Source organism: Brachyistius frenatus, unplaced genomic scaffold, assembly GCF_029030835.1.
Source record: "Brachyistius frenatus isolate BFR_SWC_R1_liver_20210118 unplaced genomic scaffold, ASM2903083v1 Contig_376, whole genome shotgun sequence".
Lineage (NCBI taxonomy): Eukaryota > Metazoa > Chordata > Actinopteri > Embiotocidae > Brachyistius > Brachyistius frenatus.
This window is the reverse complement of record NW_027210975.1, coordinates 76,009-95,760: the sequence shown is the minus strand read 5'-3', so window position 1 is coordinate 95,760 and position 19,752 is coordinate 76,009. Positions and strand designations below refer to the sequence as shown.

Genomic DNA, 19,752 nt, shown 5'->3' with positions numbered 1-19,752 from the left:
GTAAACATGATTTAAACTGAGACTGTGCACGTTGCGTGTTTCTCTAACTGGGCTCAATGTTTCATATTTGGTGTTGTGTAACCTGATGATACGTTGCATCGAATACATTCTGCAGCTGGTCACCGTATGGTTCGCAGTATTCTTCTGGTATTTGAAATGAAGCTCATGTAAAGATGACCTGTCCATTGACGTGTCACTTCCACTGTTCAATATTTCCTTCGTAGTCTTGTCGTGTCCTTACTATCACAATGAGTTTTCTTCCTGCTTTTTTGGAGCCAATCAGTTTCTCGTCCCTGTTCCTTAAATTTCATCATATTCCTGCCATTGTGTTTTTCCGACCTACCGACGCACAGCCTTCCTCCTCCTCCTCATCACCTCATCTGTCTGGTTTTTCTGGGACCTTCCACTAAAGTTTCCATCAGTCATCTCCACTCTCCTTTCAACCACCCGGTCAGGCAGACGGCTGCCATCTCTGAGCCTCCTGTTGGAGGCTTCTTCCTGTTAAACGGGAGTTTTCCTTCCGTCTGTCACAGGATTTCTTCCCGTTAAAAAGGTTGTTTTTTCTACCCGTTGTCGCTCGTGTAGGAACTGTTAAATTGTTGGGTTCCTGTCTTAAGTGCCCTGAGATTTCTTGCGCTGTTATTTGGCACTAAATAAAATCTGAATCTCCAGCGTATCAGCCCCGGGGGTCCTGACCTTTGTCCGACACACATTTGGGACATTCTATGAAGCGGCCTCTCACCTAACCAGCAATATTTATTTCTCAAACTACTTTAAATTGTTATTCCCTCAGAAAGATCTCTCCATATTGAACTTGGTGTTGACAGTCTGACTCTGGGGGAAGAATTCACAGTGACACTTGGACAGTGAAGCTCCGCCCCTCTTGAAACATGAATGTCTCTCAGAACATGTCGCCCGGCTCATCGCTTCATCGCCGTAGACTTTCTGAAGCATTTCAAGGGTCTCTGTTGAACATTTACAGAGTTCGACCCAAGTTCTGATGTTTCTCTGCTCCAGTTTCAGGTCCGTGTTAAAATCACAGATGTTTGCGTACCAGCGGTCACGTTAACGTGGTGCTGATGTTGATCAAGAGACGACACTCAGAAAATGTCCTGATGAAGGTTATGTCTTCCTCTTGCTCTGTGTGCAGCGCCGTGCTGCGTTCAGGGACAGACTCTCACCTTTCTGCACCTTGTTTGCTCTGGATGAACATTACTCAATAGAAAGATGAGGCGAAGGGCTCTCCATCCTCCTCCTCACTGATAAAATGCTGTTCTGTAAGTGCTGGTTAGAGTAGAAACCACACTGTGGTCAACTTCAACATGAACACAGAGAACGCACCATCGGCCCGTCCCATAATCCATCTGTGAGTGATGTCACGCACTCACAGGTGTGTTAGCTGGATGACCTCCGTCACATGAGGTGTACTCTTTCCTGGATAATGTGGTTTCACACGCTGAGGACAAGGCAGTGAGATGTCGATTTTCAGCCGACCAAATTAATCAGAAAGCTAATTATCAGCGTCCGGCTCCTACAAAAGCTTCGGTGAATCGATTCGATTCGCGGAGGTGATCAGAAACGACACCTCGCTCCTTCTGACACACACATGCACAGAGCTGCAGAAGGCAAACGTAGGACCAGTTGGGATTCTAATCAATTGGATAGAAATCCCACACTCACTCACTCACACACACACACACACACACACACACACACACACACACACACACACACACACACACACACACACACACACACACACACACACACACACACACACACACACACACACACACACACCATGAGTCCATCAGCATGAACCAAGCAGCTTCCGCCTTGAGCCCACACTGCTCTACTTGCCAACTGTGGGAACAGTTTCCCACGCTGGTTTAGACTCGTCTACCTCACCGCCTCGCCCACGCCTACACACATGTGTGTGTGTGTGTGTGTGTGTGTGTGTGTGTGTGTGTGTGTGTGTGTGTGTGTGTGTGTGTGTGTGTGTGTGTGTGTGTGTGTGTGTGTGTGTGTGTGTGTGTGTGTGTGTGTGTAGGGGGGTGGTTTGCTTCATTCTTATTGTGTGTGTTTATATTTTTTAGTTTGTGTGTTTGTATTTTAATTGATTATCTGTGTGCACATGTTGTGTATTTGCATTTTTCTGTGGTTGTGTACATTTCCTGTCCATGTGTGCTTGTCGGAGGTTGTGCACGTTAATGTGCTCTGAGACTTGGACCTGTATGTTACCTGTATACGTGATGTTTGTGTGCGTCTGCAGACGTGTGCGTGTGCGTGTCCGGCTGCTCTCAGACGTTCCCTCAGCTCAGTTAATTCTCAGCAGCGGCAGTTTGCCAGCTGGTTTTACTGCCTCGCCTGTGTGTATGTGTGTGTGTGTGTGTGTGTGTGTGTGTGTGTGTGTGTGTGTGTGTGTGTGTGTGTGTGTGTGTGTGTGTGTGTGTGTGTGTGTGTGTGTGTGTGTGTGTGTGTGTGTGTGTGTGTGTGTGTCTGTCGTGGATGGTCTTAGCAGAGCTCGGATGTGAAAAGCAGCCGAGCGATGTCCAGAGGACTGAAGCGGAGGCAGAGAACATGGCAGAGCCTGGAGCAGGTCCAGATCAGGAGAGGCCGTCGTCACTAATATTCAAACACACAAACTGCACAGCAGCACAAGATAAACCGTTAAATCTTCTCCTGGAAATGATGGTCCTATACAATTACACTTTCACAACCATGTTTCGGTGCAGGCAGGAGATGGTTCAGGTGGACGGCAGGTGTAACTCTCACACCAGACTGAGATGGATGCTGGTTTGGGCTCAAGGCCAGTAAATGCATCGTGTCTCGAGTCACTGAACTGCATTAAATCAAGACTTTCCTCAACCATAAAACGGTTCCATTAAGAATACTGTTGTGAACACACCATTGATGCGTTCAGGGTCAGTGTATTTGCAGCTTCTTTAAATACAGTTCATAAATGAATATTTTCTCATCACACTGATGAGAAAACAAAATCCAGTCGTATTTATGTTTCCTTCAAAACATTTACTGTCACAGTTTACTTGGAGGAATTCATTTGTGTTGCATTCAAGTGCTTTAAACATTTAAAATATGTGATATAAGAGCACATCGCCGTGGCTTCGTCCGCCCTTCCACGGACCTCCCTGTGTTTTCTACCTGTGGTTCCTGTCTGTCAGTGTGATCTGTCTGTCTGTGGACGTCCTGCTTTGAGCTCCTGGCTGCTGAGAACCGGCTGATGACACACACCTGCTTCCTACGCTCATCAACTCCGGCATTCAAACCTGAGCTCAGCATCCACCCGTCACCAGATTGTCAGTTCAGCCGCGACAACACAAAGCCACCAGGTTCACCGACATGAATCCTCAGCGTGTCTCTCCAGCAGCTCCTGTTTCACCTGGTTTCACTCAGCCACCTCCACTTTAAGCTCTCCAGTCCACCTCCGCCTGTCCACAGCTCCAGGCCTCCCCGGTTCTTCTCCTGTGTCTCTCAGCCACCAGCTCACCATCAGTCTGATCATCCTGGCTTCTTAGATCCTGACATCTCATTTGTTTTTACTTGTTAGCACGGTGCACTGTGTACAGGCCGGAGATATTCTTCCTCCAGAAGCATGCGTTCGCGTTGACAACAGTTTACATCCTGAGCGTCGTGGCTCACATACTCTCCTCTGTGCTCTGCGTGTTACTGGAGGACTCCGTTAGAAAACACACCAGAGAAACGAGGACGTCATTAGGACATCCTGATTTACTTGCTATAATGAATAAACATGGCGACAGTGCAGGGAGACACTGCTTTGGTGATTCTGAGATCACAGGAGGACCGAACGCTGTCGGCTCCGCCCACACTACGATTTTACAGCATTTGTTTCAGTTTAGTTTTGCAGGTCCCGACCCGGTCACATCTCCACACTGCCCCTACAGCTCATCTGTATATTGGATCTTGCGATGCAGAACGCGCGAGGAGGCCATCATGCACGTGTTGTTTAAAGCAAGTATATCTCCGGCCTATCAAACAGCATGTGTTCACCGACAACAGCATCACATCCAGTACGACTACGTGTGCAGTCTCACATCTGGGACGTGGCTGTCCAAAGCTTGAGAGGAGTTCAAGGGTCTGTAGCGCGAAAACCTTTACGTCAAAAGACAGTGGATGGTGAAGCAGTCAGTGTCTCAGAGTAACAGGTCATGAAACACATGTAGACACTCTGAGCTGAGCTGCATCAACACGACCCTGTGCCACCAGGTCAGAGCTGCAGTCCTGTTAAACTCTGTATGTTTGTGTGTGTGTGTGTGTGTGTGTGTGTGTGTGTGTGTGTGTGTGTGTGTGTGTGTGTGTGTGTGTGTGTGTGTGTGTGTGTGTGTGTGTGTGTGTGTGTGTGTGTGTGTGTGTGTGTGTGTGTCAAAGGACAGCGTCCATTTGAGCCCTGTGTGCAGGTCTGGGTGTGTAATCAGATGAGTGAGAGTCACTGAGGTGGTCCTCAGCCCACCTGCCAGGAACTAGATGACAGACTGGAAGATCATCTCGGTTACTTCAACCTGCATTTTTTTAATAAACCAGAAGTCAGTTTTCCTGAACAAGTTTCAAATCAGTTGTTTTAATCAACTTATCAACTTATTAGCTTCTTTTATTTTGTGTCAGATGAAGTAATATTAACAGCACTTTCAGCCACTGCTCTCTGCAGCTTTCCAGCCTTTCATCTCATCATACTTTATTTTATAAATATCTGTTTCTTATTTGTGCTGCTTTTCTTTTGGTAAATTTTTCTTTTTACATTTTCTTGTCATGGTGAGAGCTGCCTCTACTCCCACTGCTAATTAAAGGTTCAGTCCACAGACTGTATATAAAAGTGGGCGTAGCTTCCGTGTCTGAAAAATGAGGCGTACCATGAGCTGCAATATCAGCGAGTGCCACTAAAGGTGGCCAATCAGATCGGTCAGATCCACCGCTGGCTCCTCCCTCAGCTCGTCCAAATATGGTCACTTCCTGCTCCAAACTAGCAAGATGGTGACGGACAGAATCTGAACTGGAGGATTCATAACGTTCACGAACCAACGATGACCTCACTGATGGATGATGACATCACTGATGGATGATGACATCACTGATGGAGGATGTTCGGTTCAGTCACATCTGCATTTATAACAAAATATCAGATAAGAATCAATCATTTTGATGAAAAGCGTAGAAATCAGTGATTCAACCTCCTGATTCCAGTCGATCAACAGCGTGACTGTGAACTCTCTTGACAGTGTTTGATGGAGTAATAACTTTTCGTAAGGGACAAACTTTTAACCAGGTTTTCCCAGAACCTGAGGATGGAACTATCTTATGGTACTGCTTGGTTCTTCATTGCACTTAACAGCATTTTACAGAAAAATAATACACTTTGAAATATCAGACAACAAACGGGATAAAATGGGGAAACATCAGCAGGTTTGCCATCAAATTCAAAATAAGCATATATTTTTTATAAAACAATAAAATTTCTCCATTTCAACATTTGATATGTTGTTTTTGGTGTATTTTCAATAAAATATGGGATTATATGATTTCCAAATTGCACTCTGTTTTTATTTACACACAGTTTCCCAACTTTTTTGTAGTATATTCACCAGCAGGATCAAGTATTAAACAACAGAGAAACTCCTGTTCGTCCTCCTGGTTTTACAGCCCTGTTTGAAATGAATGAGTACATTTATTTTACATTTGGCTCTCAAGTAGCACACAGACAGATACACTTGATTAAGTACATCCCACTGCACCCCCTCGCTGATGATGGAGATGCTCTGCAGAACCGCCTCCTGAACACACGGCCTGGCTGGCTGTGTGCTGAACCGGTCCAGACGTCAGAGCGTAGGAGAACAGCGGCTGCTGCTGAGGCCTCTGTGTTGTGTTTAAGTGCTCATATGGAATGGGTATTACTAGCATGTGTTCCTTGAAGGAGGGTATATTTGGTCAAACACAGCAGGGCACTCAAAAACGCCCTGGAAATGTCTGTAAGTTCATAGATGCCAGGCTCTTCCCCCTCCCACCCCCCCTCCCCTCCATCCATCCATCCAGATGGATAAACAGTTGAAGGAACACACACCTAATGATTGGGGCCTGAGAACGTGACAAGAGAACCACCACAAGTTGTTCAGTACTTTGTAAACCTGAAGGTGCTTTATAAGTGCAGACCGTTTAACATTGAGTCACAGTTCCTTCACACTTCTGGCTCAGCTCTATCTAATATCTGGATGGTGGATCTATTCTATTCTATTATAGTGACGGTGTGATGTTAAAGACACACAGTCACAAAGTAAGTTAGATTGAACAAGTTCTGCTTCGACCTGACGCCCACAGACTGATGCTGGATCAAGAGCTTACTAACATGAGGACACTCTGTCTGTTCAACCTGGTATCACGGCAAAACGTGAAATAAAAATGTTGCTCCACCACCGCAAAACGTGAAATAGAAACTCTGCTCCACTACTGCAAAACGTGAAATAGACACGCTGCTCCACTACTGCAAAACGTGAAATAGAAATGCTGCTCCACTACTGCAAAACGTGAAATAGAAACGCTGTTCCACTACTGCAAAACGTGAAATATAAATGCTGCTCTACTAGTGCAAAACGTGAAATAGACATGCTGCTCCACTACTGCAAAACATGAAATAGAAATGCTGCCCCACTATGGCAAAATGTGAAATAGACACGTTGCTCCACTACTGCAAAATGTGAAATAGAAATGCTGCTCCACTACTGCAAAACATGGAATAGACACGCTGCTCCACTACTGCAAAACGTGGAATAGACACGCTGCTCCACTACTGCAAAACCTGGAATAGACACGCTGCTCCACTACTGCAAAACGTGAAATAGAAATGCTGCTCCACTACTGCAAAACGTGAAATAGAAAAACGTGAAATAGAAACACTGTCCCACTACTGCAAAACGTGAAATAGACACGCTGTTCCACTACTGCAAAACGTGAAATATAAATGCTGCTCTACTAGTGCAAAACATGAAATAGAAATGCTGCCCCACTATGGCAAAATGTGAAATAGACACGTTGCTCCACTACTGCAAAATGTGAAATAGAAATGCTGCTCCACTACTGCAAAACATGGAATAGACATGCTGCTCCACTACTGCAAAACGTGGAATAGACACGCTGCTCCACTACTGCAAAACCTGGAATAGACACGCTGCTCCACTACTGCAAAACGTGAAATAGAAATGCTGCTCCACTACTGCAAAACGTGAAATAGAAAAACGTGAAATAGAAACACTGTCCCACTACTGCAAAACGTGAAATAGACACGCTGTTCCACTACTGCAAAACGTGAAATAGACACGTTGCTCCACTACTGCAAAACATGGAATAGACACGCTGCTCCACTACTGCAAAACGTGAAATAGACACGCTGCTCCACTACTGCAAAACGTGGAATAGAAATGCTGCTCCACTACTGCAAAACGTGAAATAGAAATGCTGCTCCACTACTGCAAAACGTGAAATAGAAATGCTGGTCCACTACTGCAAAACATGGAATAGAAACGCTGCTCCACTACTGCAAAACGTGGAATAGACACGCTGCTCCACTACTGCAAAACGTGAAATAGAAATGCTGCTCCACTACTGCAAAACGTGGAATATAAACGCTGCTCCACTACTGCAAAACGTGGAATAGACACGCTGCTCCACTACTGCAAAACGTGAAATAGAAATGCTGCTCCACTACTGCAAAACGTGAAATAGACACGTTGCTCCACTACTGCAAAACGTGAAATATAAATGCTACTCTACTACTGTAAAACGTGAAATAGAAACGCTGTTCCACTACTGCAAAACGTGAAATATAAATGCTGCTCCACCGCTGCAAAACGTGAAATAGAAACGGTGTTCCACTACTGCAAAATGTGGAATAGACACGCTGCTCCACTACTGCAAAACGTGAAATATAAATGCTACTCTACTACTGCAAAACGTGAAATAGAAACGCTGTTCCACTACTGCAAAACGTGAAATATAAATGCTGCTCTACTACTGCAAAACGTGAAATAGACATGCTGCTCCACTATGGCAAAATGTGAAATAGACACGTTGCTCCACTACTGCAAAACGTGGAATAGACACGCTGCTCCACTACTGCAAAACGTGGAATAGAAATGCTGCTCCACTACTGCAAAACGTGGAACAGACACGCTGCTCCACTACTGCAAAACGTGGAATAGAAATGCTGCTCCACTACTGCAAAACGTGGAATAGAAATGCTGCTCCACTACTGCAAAACGTGAAATAGAAATGCTGCTCCACTACTGCAAAACGTGGAATAGAAATGCTGCTCCACTACTGCAAAACGTGAAATAGAAATGCTGCTCCACTACTGCAAAACATGAAATAGAAAAACGTGAAATAGAAAGGCTGTTCCACTACTGCAAAACGTGAAATAGACACGCTGCTCCACTACTGCAAAACGTGGAATAGAAATGGTGCTCCACTACTGCAAAACATGGAATAGAAACGCTGTTCCACTACTGCAAAATGTGGAATAGACACGCTGCTCCACTACTGCAAAACGTGAAATAGAAATGCTGCTCCACTACTGCAAAACGTGAAATAGAAAAACGTGAAATAGAAACGCTGTTCCAATACTGCAAAACGTGAAATAGACACGCTGTTCCACTACTGCAAAACATGGAATAGAAACGCTGCTCCACTACTGCAAAACGTGGAATAGACACGCTGCTCCACTACTGCAAAACGTGAAATAGAAACGCTGTTCCACTACTGCAAAACGTGAAATAGACACGTTGCTCCACTACTGCAAAACGTGAAATATAAATGCTACTCTACTACTGCAAAACGTGAAATATAAATGCTGCTCCACTACTGCGAAACGTGGAATAGACACGCTGCTCCACTACTGCAAAACGTGAACTCGGAAAATGTGAAATAGACACACTGTTCAACTACTGCAAAACGTGAAATAGACACGCTTTGCACTTTGTAGGCGGGAAAGTTTGACGCTTTCCTTTAGTGCACTAAATTGAAACCTGCTGCTTGTGTTTATCATCTGATTTATATAAAAGTTGAACTTAAAGTTAAAACACGTGGCAGCGGTTACTAAATAAGAAAAAACACGGTCAGGTCCGTGAACAGACGATTCCTGGGCTGCTCTTTGCTGCCAGTCCGTCCCTGATGCCACCTCAGCTTAAAGAGATGCAGTGATGGAGGGAGGAGGATGAGCAGAGGGGGGAGGGGAGGTGGCAGATGGTTGCATATTGGAATGCGAAGCAGAAATGATGGAGAGAGAGAGAGAGAGAGAGAGATGTGACCAAGGTGAAGCAGTAGAGGATGAGAAGTTGTACGGGAAACGGAGGACACTGTTTGAAAGATCAAACTTTAGCGTGATCACAGTCGGAACAACATCCAACCAATGAAAACACTGTTCACCAAGTCCTGTGAATAATTTCAGTAGAGAGAGAGAGAGAGAGAGAGAGAGAGAGAGAGAGAGAGAGAGAGAGAGAGAGAGAGAGAGAGAGAGAGAGAGAGAGAGAGAGAGAGAGAGAGAGAGAGAGAGAGAGAGAGAGAGAGAGAGAGAGAAGAGAGAGAGAGAGAGAGAGAGAGAGAGAGAGAGAGAGAGAGAGAGAGAGAGAGAGAGAGAGAGAGAGAGAGAGAGAGAGAGAGAGAGAGAGAGAGAGAGAGAGAAAGCGTACTGCAGCCACCCTTACAAAGTACGTACTGTTGCATGTAGCATGTGTACAACTGGGACGTACTACTTCATCATAAAAATGCATCTTGACCTTTGACCCTCTTGGTCGTATCCGTCTCGATCCGTAGCATGACGTTTGTAGTAAAAAGAAAGAGGATGTGATTTGAAACGGGTACGCTTCCTTTTAATGCCTCTTCTTCTTCTTCCTTTTGTGGGCGGAGCCTCTGCGCCACCACCTCTCATCATGCTGACCTGCAGACCGAAGAATAGTTGCACAACATCCTGGTACTTTTGGTATACTACGTTTAACATACTATGTACTGGGACATACTAGATCTCCAGTTTCACGCCGCAGCAAGATGATTTTAGAAAATAAATGGAGGCCAATAATACAAAATGTTTGGTGGCATAATACATAAACAGCTGTTATCAACACGCAAAGCACCAGTGGTTTCAATGTCTGAGGCTTCACTTTAAATGTGCTGCTCCTGCCCGACGACGGCTGTTTTTTTATTCTAAATATAATTCTAAAGGAAACACTCAAATAATAAATGTTTTTCAGCATAAATGTTGTGAAATGATATATTTATTTTCAGTGTAAAAATATGTCTTTCATAACACCCCTGGTCGAGCTGTGGTCCTGAGGAGGAGGAGCAGAGAGGAGAGAGGGAGAGCAGGAGCAGAGGGGGAAGGGTGTTTGCACCCTGCAGGGCTGCTGATGGATGCCGGGCTCCTGGGGTTAAGGGGAGGGCAGCCGGGCCCCGAGCCAGAGTACAGAATGGCAGCTACCTGCCGCTCATCACACACACACACACACACACACACACACACACACACACACACACACACACACACACACACACACACACACACACACACACACACACACACACTAATAAGTTTCATTGCAGTTTTTAGTCCAAACCAACACTCATACAGTGTCACATGAGGGTTGCATCTTTAACTTGTATCTCCTCTTGCATCACACACACACACACACACACACACACACACACACACACACACACACACACACACACACACACACACACACACACACACACACACACACACACACACACACACACACACAGGGCAGGATGCTAATGGGAGGGAGGGAAGGAAACAGAAAAACAAACCCGGTGCCAACATGCGGCCTGTCAGTGCAGCAGATAACAGATGAAGTTTCTCCCGGCTGATCCATTCAGAGCTCAGATCTGTCTTTTTAATGCTGTCCTAGATCGCCACCAAGGACACCGGGGACAGCTGGCTCTGCTGACACCACATCCTCTCCGCTGGCGCACCCCCTGGTGGCCGCAGCCTGTACGACAGGGTCCCACTGAACTCCCCCCCCCCTCCCTCCCTCCCTTCGGGAGCAGGGAGGCTGCGGGCTGCAGGCATATGGTGAGGCTCTAATAGGACGTGTCAAAATGTATCATAGCAAAATGATTCTTATTTATAGTCTACATATTTTTGCAGCCTTTTAAACCAAAGTGAGACGGAACCTTCGTGCTGGTCTGAGTGTCCTGCAGGCTCCTGGTCTTTGATTAGTCCTCACTGCACGAGGACCTCCTTTTACACTACAAACAGCACCATGGTGATGTCACGGCTGATATCACGTCACCTTAATTGATATGTATTAATCGGACTGGGCTGAGTTTCTGTGGCCCGATACCGAGCAGTGTAATGAATGGTCGAATCAATCAATTAAAGCCTCCTGATACCGATCAGGGTCGATCACTGTTCTGTGGGCTGATTAAAGGTTCGGAGATAATGAATGAGGCGCAGCTCTGATGTCCTGAACACTGTGGGCCTCTCATCGGCCAGGTGTGAGGTGTGACCGTCTGCTCGTCCTCATGAATTCATGTTTCACTGCGGCATCAGCACAACTTCATGCATCACTCGGGACGAACCCGTGAATAAGTCTTTTAAAAGCCTGTTTGTCTCAGTTCAGCTTCAAAGAGCAGAAGAGTCTTCATCAGAGGGTGTTTTAAAAGCGCTAATCGCCTGTAATCCTTGTAATATGTCTCACACTTTGCTCTGTCAATACACAAAGCTGGACACATGCAGCTCCACTGAGCGCATCCCCGAACCGGAGGAGCAGAGCACGAGGCACGAGGCACGAGGCGGGAGGAGCAGGGTCGTCCGGTTACTGCTGACCCTTCATGACCAGCAGCTGATGTGTGTATCATCACTGAGAGCGCTCGTTGTGTCCTTTTAGTGCTTTTACAGAGTTGTGGTGGCGGCGCGCGCGGAGCTGCCCGGGCCTGTCCTGGCACCCTTTCTCCCCCTTTCTCCCCCTTCTCCCCCTACCAAGTGTGGAGCGCTCCTCAGGTGAAGAGATGTTTTAAATCAGGAGGAGGGAGGGGAGAGAGGGGCTGGGGGTGTCTTTTGTTCTGTAGGAAAAGGGGGCTTGTTCTTAGCAGATCAGCCTGCCATTTTAACCGGGGGTGTGTGAGCGCGGAGCGGTGTGGGATGGGAGCAGAGAGAGGAGAGACGGAGCGTCCTGCCTGCAGTCCGACCTCAGCCGAGAGGAGCAACAACAGTATCGAGCCACGAGACTGAGGAGCAGCGAGGAGAGCGAGGAGGAGCAGCGAGTCTCCTCCACACACCTGAAGAGCAGCAGGAGGATTACAGTCCAGGAGGAATACTCCGACAGCGCGCACGAGCTGCTTTGTAAAAAAAGAACCCCAAAAAACTTCCACGCGCAGCTTCTGCTTGTAGACTTCGTGCATCTCCTGATAGAAGCAGGCAGGTCAGCTTCAGTGATGAATGGTCGTTAATGGTCGAGCAGGAGTTCTCCTGACGGACTCAGGTTTGATGAAGAATGGTTCCTCTCCGTCGGCACCTCTGACCTCTCGGTGTGGATTTCGGTGAGATCCGTGGACTTGGTGGTGTGATTTGTAGATCAGCTGGACCTTTACAGCTCTGATCGGATCCTCGTCAGAATTTATTGGAAGAAGTCTTCACCTCCATCCAACATGCGACCCATCCCATCCAGACTCAGCTATCTGTGAGTGCTTTCCTCCTTCACTCCCACTCTTCACGCGCTGTCAATGCTCCGCCACGCAGCTCCAGATTAACCAATTTCCCCCGTGCTAATCTTTTCTTTTTTCTTGTTCTTTTTTTGCAGGTTTCTACACTTATTTGCGTTTTGCTACTACGCTCAGGTATGTAACTGCTTTTATTATTTTTGTAAATGTTTAATCGTGTTTATTTGTTACTTTGGCCGCTAAAATAAGGATCCGTTTAAATAAAGATATGAGTTTAAAGAAACATATGGCAGTCAAAGCACCGCGCCATAACAGCGCGAGGAGGAAAGGTGAGGGATCATCATCACATTATGTGATACAACAGTATCGGATGGCTCCCATGGTGCGGCGGGGCGCGCGGCCTGCTGGCAGGTTGCTGATGAACATACCGGCCCTGGCACCGGACGCGCGGGCACAGACGGATCACCGGGGCAGGGGGACGTGCTCGAGAGTCTTGTGGAAAAATGTTTCCATCAGCAGCATTCATTCATTCATTCATTCATTCCATCACAGCGCGGCGGACAGAGACCCCAGAAAGAGAGAAATAAACGGGGACTCCGATTAAAGTGAAGGATGTTGTATTAGTTCACACCGGAGAGAGAAGGACGCGTTTTCTCTCCTCGGCGCTGTGGCGCACATTCTCCTGTACGCACATTCTCCTGTACGCACAACCTGTAATCACACCGTGCGTCTTTTTGGAAGCTGTTAATTTCATTTGGCAGCAGCTCCTCTGGAAATTGTTACACTTGTCACAAGGGAAAAACAACAACAAGCTGTTCCTGCGTTAGAATCTCCTTTCCCTCTGTTTTTATGCCTCATATAATTTCAGTAAACCAAAGACAATCTCAGAACCGGAGTCCGGATTATTTTTCTCTCTAATTGTCAGTTAAAAAATTAGAAATACACAAATAAGTAAACGAATCATGGACGCGGACTGATGATGATTGTGATGCCATCTAATTTCTGACAGGTAACCAATCAGTCCCCGCCTAATTTCACGCAGCATGTAAGCGAGCAGAGCAAAGTGACGGACCGCGTGAGCCGCAGGTTGATCCGGATCTACCAGCTGTACAGCCGGACCAGCGGCAAACACGTGCAGGTCCTGCCCAACAAGAAGATCAACGCCATGGCCGACGATGGAGATGTGCACGGTAAGAGAAGCCCCGCAGGTCAATGAAGACACAAACTGCTTCTGAAACACCGAAGTGTTCTCTAAAAGCTGCCGGTTTCATTTCCCACCGAGGAGCTGACGCAATTTATACATTTTAGTTCCCCCCCCCCAAAAAAAAAAAATTCACATTTTGTAGTTTTTTTTAATAAAATGATAAGAATAAATTGGATTGATTTAATCTCATGTTTATTTTCCATGTGTTGACTTCAGGGTCCGTTCAGCGGACATTTCAGATTTGAATTTAAACTTCACCCGCCAGAAAAAAAAGAAGACAAAAATACACAAAACAAAAAAATGTCCTTATCACACTCTCCGTCTGCAAATCTAGGATATTTCATTCTTATTTTTTTAAATATATTTTAACAAGTTTCCCTGTTTAATTTCCTGCATTACTTTCTACTTGTAAATGTAATATTTTTTTTTTTTTAAAGATCATGATTATTATTTCTCCTAACAACCATCAGGGTTAATATTCTTACATCTTTAAAATAGTGAAATGTGGCTGCAATATGTTTGAGATATGAAGGGGGAAAAAAAAAAATCCCATATTTCATTTGAATGTTTTATTTTTCTACATTAAGTACAATGAATGAATGTATTTCTGTTCACTGGCAGAGTTTGTAGAATGAAAACCCGTTCATCAAAAGATTTCTGTCCTATTTTAAGATGCTTAAATTAAGAAGTAGAAGTGAAAGCCGTCGGCAGCGTTGCAGCGCAGCAGCTGACCGGTGGACGGGGTCATCCTCTGCACCATTTGTGATCCCAGTGTGCAGCAGGAGCTCAGAGAAACTGTCCGCTGGGTTGTAGATGGTGCTAGAGGTGATCCTCCAGAGATCCTGCAGGTCTGGAAGACCCATTAGAAGTCATCCTACTTCTGCCTCTCTAACATTTCCTGCATAGCTACTCCCCCACCCCCACCCCCACCTTCAACCCCATCCATCCAGTCTCAGGCCCGAACAGGCTTCTTTGAGCTCTGCTGCTGCAGTCTTTGTTGTATTTAGAGTAAAGGACGTCTGCTCACCGCCTCAAACATGAGGTTGGATGATGTTACAGGATGTAAACGTGTGCAGGTATGAGCCAACCAGGCAGGTCACCTGAAGTCAGAGAGGTGTGTGTGTGTGTGTGTGTGTGTGTGTGTGTGTGTGTGTGTGTGTGTGTGTGTGTGTGTGTGTGTGTGTGTGTGTGTGTTTGTTTGCCTCTGACTTGCAGCTGGAGACGTGCAGTGGTTAGTCAGTGGCTGGCTGGAGGACCCTCAGTCACCCTGCAGTCACCATTTTTATGAGATAATGTGGGTTAACCTGGAATTAATATCAGATTAATACAGCTGTTGGTTTTTAGTGCTGTGGATTCACGTCTTTGCAAACTAGAAGTAGCTGGTAGATGAACAGTGAAGTGTTTCACTGCAGCAGTTCAAACTGATTTCTCCTTTTTTTCTTTTCTTGTTGATTAATAAATGCACAAAGTTCCACAAAGTCCTGCTCTGTGAACGGTCCGTACTTCCTGTGTCTTTCAGTCCTTTTCAGGATATAGAGATAAATGTGCAGCTTTATGTGTGAGGTCAATGCAGATTTATCTGAAAAGGAATTCTTAATGGACCTGCCAGGATCGCCTCTTTAGCTTTCAAAGAATCAGGAGACACGTGGTTTTATCATTCTGCAGAATTTCTGCTTGCATAAATCCCCAGGAATGGTCCCATAGGTTTAGTGGTGTGTGTGTGTGTGTGTGTGTGTGTGTGTGTGTGTGTGTGTGTGTGTGTGTGTGTGTGTGTGTGTGTGTGTGTGTGTGTGTGTGTGTGTGTGTGTGAGAGGGAGACTATGCATGCTTGGAAAGACACTCAAGCATTTCTGCGTGTGTTTGATGATCTTGTGTTCATGCAGGTTTTAATGTTTGAAGGATTTTAGACTAAAACCTGTTAACCGAAATCTTTTTATTTTTTTAATTTGTAGCTAAACTCATCGTGGAAACGGACACATTTGGGAGCCGAGTGCGCATCAAGGGAGCTGAGACGGGCTTCTACATCTGCATGAACAAGAGGGGGAAGCTCATCGGCAAGGTGAGGACAAAAGCTGGTCTGAAGCAACTGAAGCAGAGGCAAAAGGCTGTCTGGCTTATTGTAGCTGAGGTCAAAGTGTCAACGGCTGTAGCAGCACAGTTTGTCTCGTGGACCTGAGGAGCAGTGGGAAAACTTAGTCAATTTGTTAAAAATTCAAATCATCCGTCAGCCCTTAATCCAAAAAGTTTAAAAAAAAAAAAAAAAAAAAAACTAGGCTCAAAAGTGAAAAAGAAGCCCAGTGACTTTGTTTCTGACCGTGTGGCTGTGAGCAGAAATCACCACACAGCAGGTGGAAGGAGAGTTTTTTGGATATTCTTTATTTTACGAGTGTCAACAAATCGCATTAAAAACACAAAAAAACAACAACAATGAATCGATCCTGCCGGGAAGAGCAGCCAAATATTGGTAAGAGGAACACGTTCCAGTAACATTTGACATAAAAACTACAACTCCCACCTGTTTTAATGACCTCTTTTACAAATGAAACTACATATCTGTGAGCTGTTTTAAAGCACTGAGTGCCACAGATACAGCTGGGGGGGGGGGGGGGGACTGACTCATTGATTTGTTGACGATAACAAAAGTTTAAAAGTGATTTTCAATCATCCAGCGGTTTGGTTTGAGTTGTGTTTCTGTAGTTTATCGTTCAGTGTCGTCGTGACTGAAGGAAGACGAGCAGCTCTCAGGTGGTTCAATTCTCATCAGCGTGTTTGGAAGCTGCTATCAGGTGTGTGACGGTCGTAGCCTTCACACCCGGGGCTGCAGGTGTGTGTGTGTGTGTGTGTGTGTGTGTGTGTGTGTGTGTGTGTGTGTGTGTGTGTGTGTGTGTGTGTGTGTGTGTGTGTGTGTGTGTGTGTGTGTGTGTGTCAGATGTGTATTCGATGCTGTGTGTGTGTGTTAGAGGCCGAGTCTATCTCGGTGCTTCTCTCTCACTGTGACTGCTAATAAACAGAGCTGCCAGCCTCTCTGCCCCCCCCCTACACACACACACACACACACACACACACACACACACACACACACACACACACACACACACACACACCCCTCCACCCACCCAGCACCCTGCCTCGAACACCATCTGCCCCAAGCCACCAGCCCCAGTGTGTGTGTGTGTGTGTGGTACACAGAAAGAGAATGAACTAACTGTGTGTGTGTGTGTGTGTGTGTGTGTGTGTGTGTGTGTGTGTGTGTGTGTGTGTGTGTGTGTGTGTGTGTGTGTGTGTGTGTACCATGACTATTTTTAACACACTCTTTTGTCCAAGAAGGGGGGAGCTTGTTACAGTAGGCCAGCACACTGCGTCCACTCCATCCTGCTTCAGGTCACCTTACTGTACATGTTGTCGCTGATGGAAAGCGTACCGTGTGTTTGACTTGATGATCACCACCTGGAGGTCACGCCTCACACACCTCACACACCTTTACGTCCACCCCGTCTCCTCTGTGACGGTCTCCGGTGATCCAGAGGGGCGTTAGGTGGATTTAAGGATAGCAGCTTAAGGAAGCAGATTGAACCACACATGCAACAGGAGATCAAACCTGGAGTGAAAGTGACCCTGATTGAGGCTTTGAGGTGGGAGGTGTGTCCTGCTGCAGAGACTGACCCACAAGGGCTGCTGGGAATTTTTCTGAAGGGAGAGAAGAGTCATCGCTTACTGTCATCCCCCTTTCTCTGATCCGTAATGACTGTAGCATATGCTGCATGAACGGGGGGGGGCGTGTGTGTGTGTGTGTGTGTGTGTGTGTGTGTGTGTGTGTGTGTGTGTGTGTGTGTGTGTGTGTGTGTGTGTGTGTGTGTGTGTGTGTGTGTGTGTGTGTGTGTGTGTGTGTGAGAGTACAGGTGACAGGCTACACAGGGAAGTCTTTATACATCTGATGATATTTCCCATCTGTAAATCTTCAGCAAAGACTTTCTCTTTTCTTTGAACATCCTGCTGACTGTGTGTGTGTGTGTGTGTGTGTGTGTGTGTGTGTGTGTGTGTGTGTGTGTGTGTGTGTGTGTGTGTGTGTGTGTGTGTGTGTGTGTACAGAATAACGGACAGGGCCGTGACTGCATCTTCACTGAGATTGTTCTGGAGAACAACTACACGGCGTTGAGGAACGCCCGCTACGAGGGTTGGTACATGGCCTTCACCCGCCGTGGGCGGCCGCGGAAAGGTTCGCGGACGCGGCAGCACCAGCGGGAGGTCCACTTCATGAAGAGGCTGCCGAAGGGGCAGCAGCCGGCCCACGCCAGCCACCACCGGCCCTTCGACTTCATCCACTACCCCTTCAGTCAAAGGACTAAACGTACGCGGTACTCATCGGAGCGCTGAGGAGGCGGACGATGAACCAGAGACGGAGGAGGAAGTGAGAGATTGACTGACGCACACTCCTCTTCTCTCCAAACAAAACCTCCAGAGACGTTTTTTATGCTCAGCATTATGATATCTTAATAAGTAGTTTGTTTCCTATTTTTCTCGAAGTAAAAAAAAAAAAAAAAAAAAAAAGCTGTAAATAGACAAAAAAATACAAGAAATCTATTTTTGTACTCCAGACTTTTAGTAAAAAAAAACTAAACAAGGAAGAAGAGTTTGTTTTTAGATGCTCATGACTCGTGATGGGACTCATCGGGGACATGTTGGTAGTTGTGTAGTTTATTGTGTGTCATTTTGACCAGTGGAGTCTTCGTTTGGACTCTCACCTGCTGCTCAAGAAGACTTGAAGGGCCCTGATTGGCCGCACTGCCAGGGAACGCTGCGTTCAGAGACACAAACTGTCCCACACTGTGTTGGAGAGCGGCGGGCTGCATCCCGACCGGGACCGCTCGGCGTCTTCCTCGCACAGCTCAAGCAGACAAGAGCTTCAGGAGCATCCGATGGAACAACGTGGCAGCTATATTTGATAATCACAGGTTTCCTGCTTTGACTGTTTCCTGTGTACATTGAAGTGTAAGGAGTCCCCGGACACGCCCTCCTCCCCCTCCACCCCGTGTGCTCTCGTCGCCCCTCTGAATGTCTGTTTTGATACATATATAAATATATTTTTATTTGAGGATGTGTAAAATAATTTTAAGGATGGAATATTTATTTAAAATGTGTAATAAATGTACATTAGAATACTGATATTAAACTCTTGTTTGGTACCTGCTTGCTTGGGACCCGTTTGTGAAAGTTACACACCACCTTTATGCTGTATGTAAATCCATTGCAGCTGTACCGAGCCTGTTGAGCGACCTGGCACCTGTTCATTGGCTGCTCTGGTTTTTCTGTTTTTTTTTCCGGTAAATCCATTTTAATATAAAATGTTCCAACAAGCCTGAAAACTGTTTGCAACACTGACTGTAAGTTTATTGGAAAGTACATTTCACACCTCTGAACTATTTCTCGATGTGTGGACGGCACAAGACGGAATCGAAACACTTCCTTTGTTTCTGTACAGATTAAACCAACACACCCCATGTTTTGAGGTTCACCGGTGTTTGCCGCTATTTCCATCTTCTAGCAGTCTATGCTCAGCTAGGCTAACTACATCTGAATTCCAGCTTTGTCATAACCAACCATCATCCATCAGTGATGTCATCAACCATCAGTGATGTCATCGTTGGTTTGTGAACATTATGAATCCTCCAGTTCAGATTCTGTCCGTCACCATCTTTGCTAGTTCGGAGCGGTTCGGAGCAGGAAGTGACCATATTTGGACGAGCTGGGGGAGGAGCCAGCGGTGGATCTGACCGATCTGATCGGAAACCTGACGATACTACGTCCCGCCCACCGATAGCTGTAACCTGACTGCACCACAGGCCTGTCAATCA

At 46.1% G+C, this 19,752-nt stretch overlaps 1 protein-coding gene across 2 annotated transcripts; it reads left to right on the top strand.

Annotated features, from left to right (window-relative positions):
• The first annotated feature begins 12,287 nt into the window (after positions 1-12,287).
• Positions 12,288-19,083, top strand: fgf8a (fibroblast growth factor 8a). 2 transcript variants are annotated; one of them, XM_069724419.1, is made up of 5 exons: positions 12,288-12,716; positions 12,837-12,873; positions 13,739-13,886; positions 15,853-15,959; positions 17,990-19,083. In XM_069724419.1, the coding sequence occupies exons 1-5, from the start codon at positions 12,685-12,687 to the stop codon at positions 18,272-18,274; spliced, it is 609 nt and encodes a 202-aa protein (XP_069580520.1). In that variant the 5' UTR covers positions 12,288-12,684; the 3' UTR covers positions 18,275-19,083. The 2 variants fall into 2 exon arrangements, with proteins under 2 accessions (XP_069580520.1, XP_069580519.1); XM_069724418.1 differs by having other exon boundaries at positions 13,706-13,886.
• The last annotated feature ends 669 nt before the right edge of the window (positions 19,084-19,752 follow it).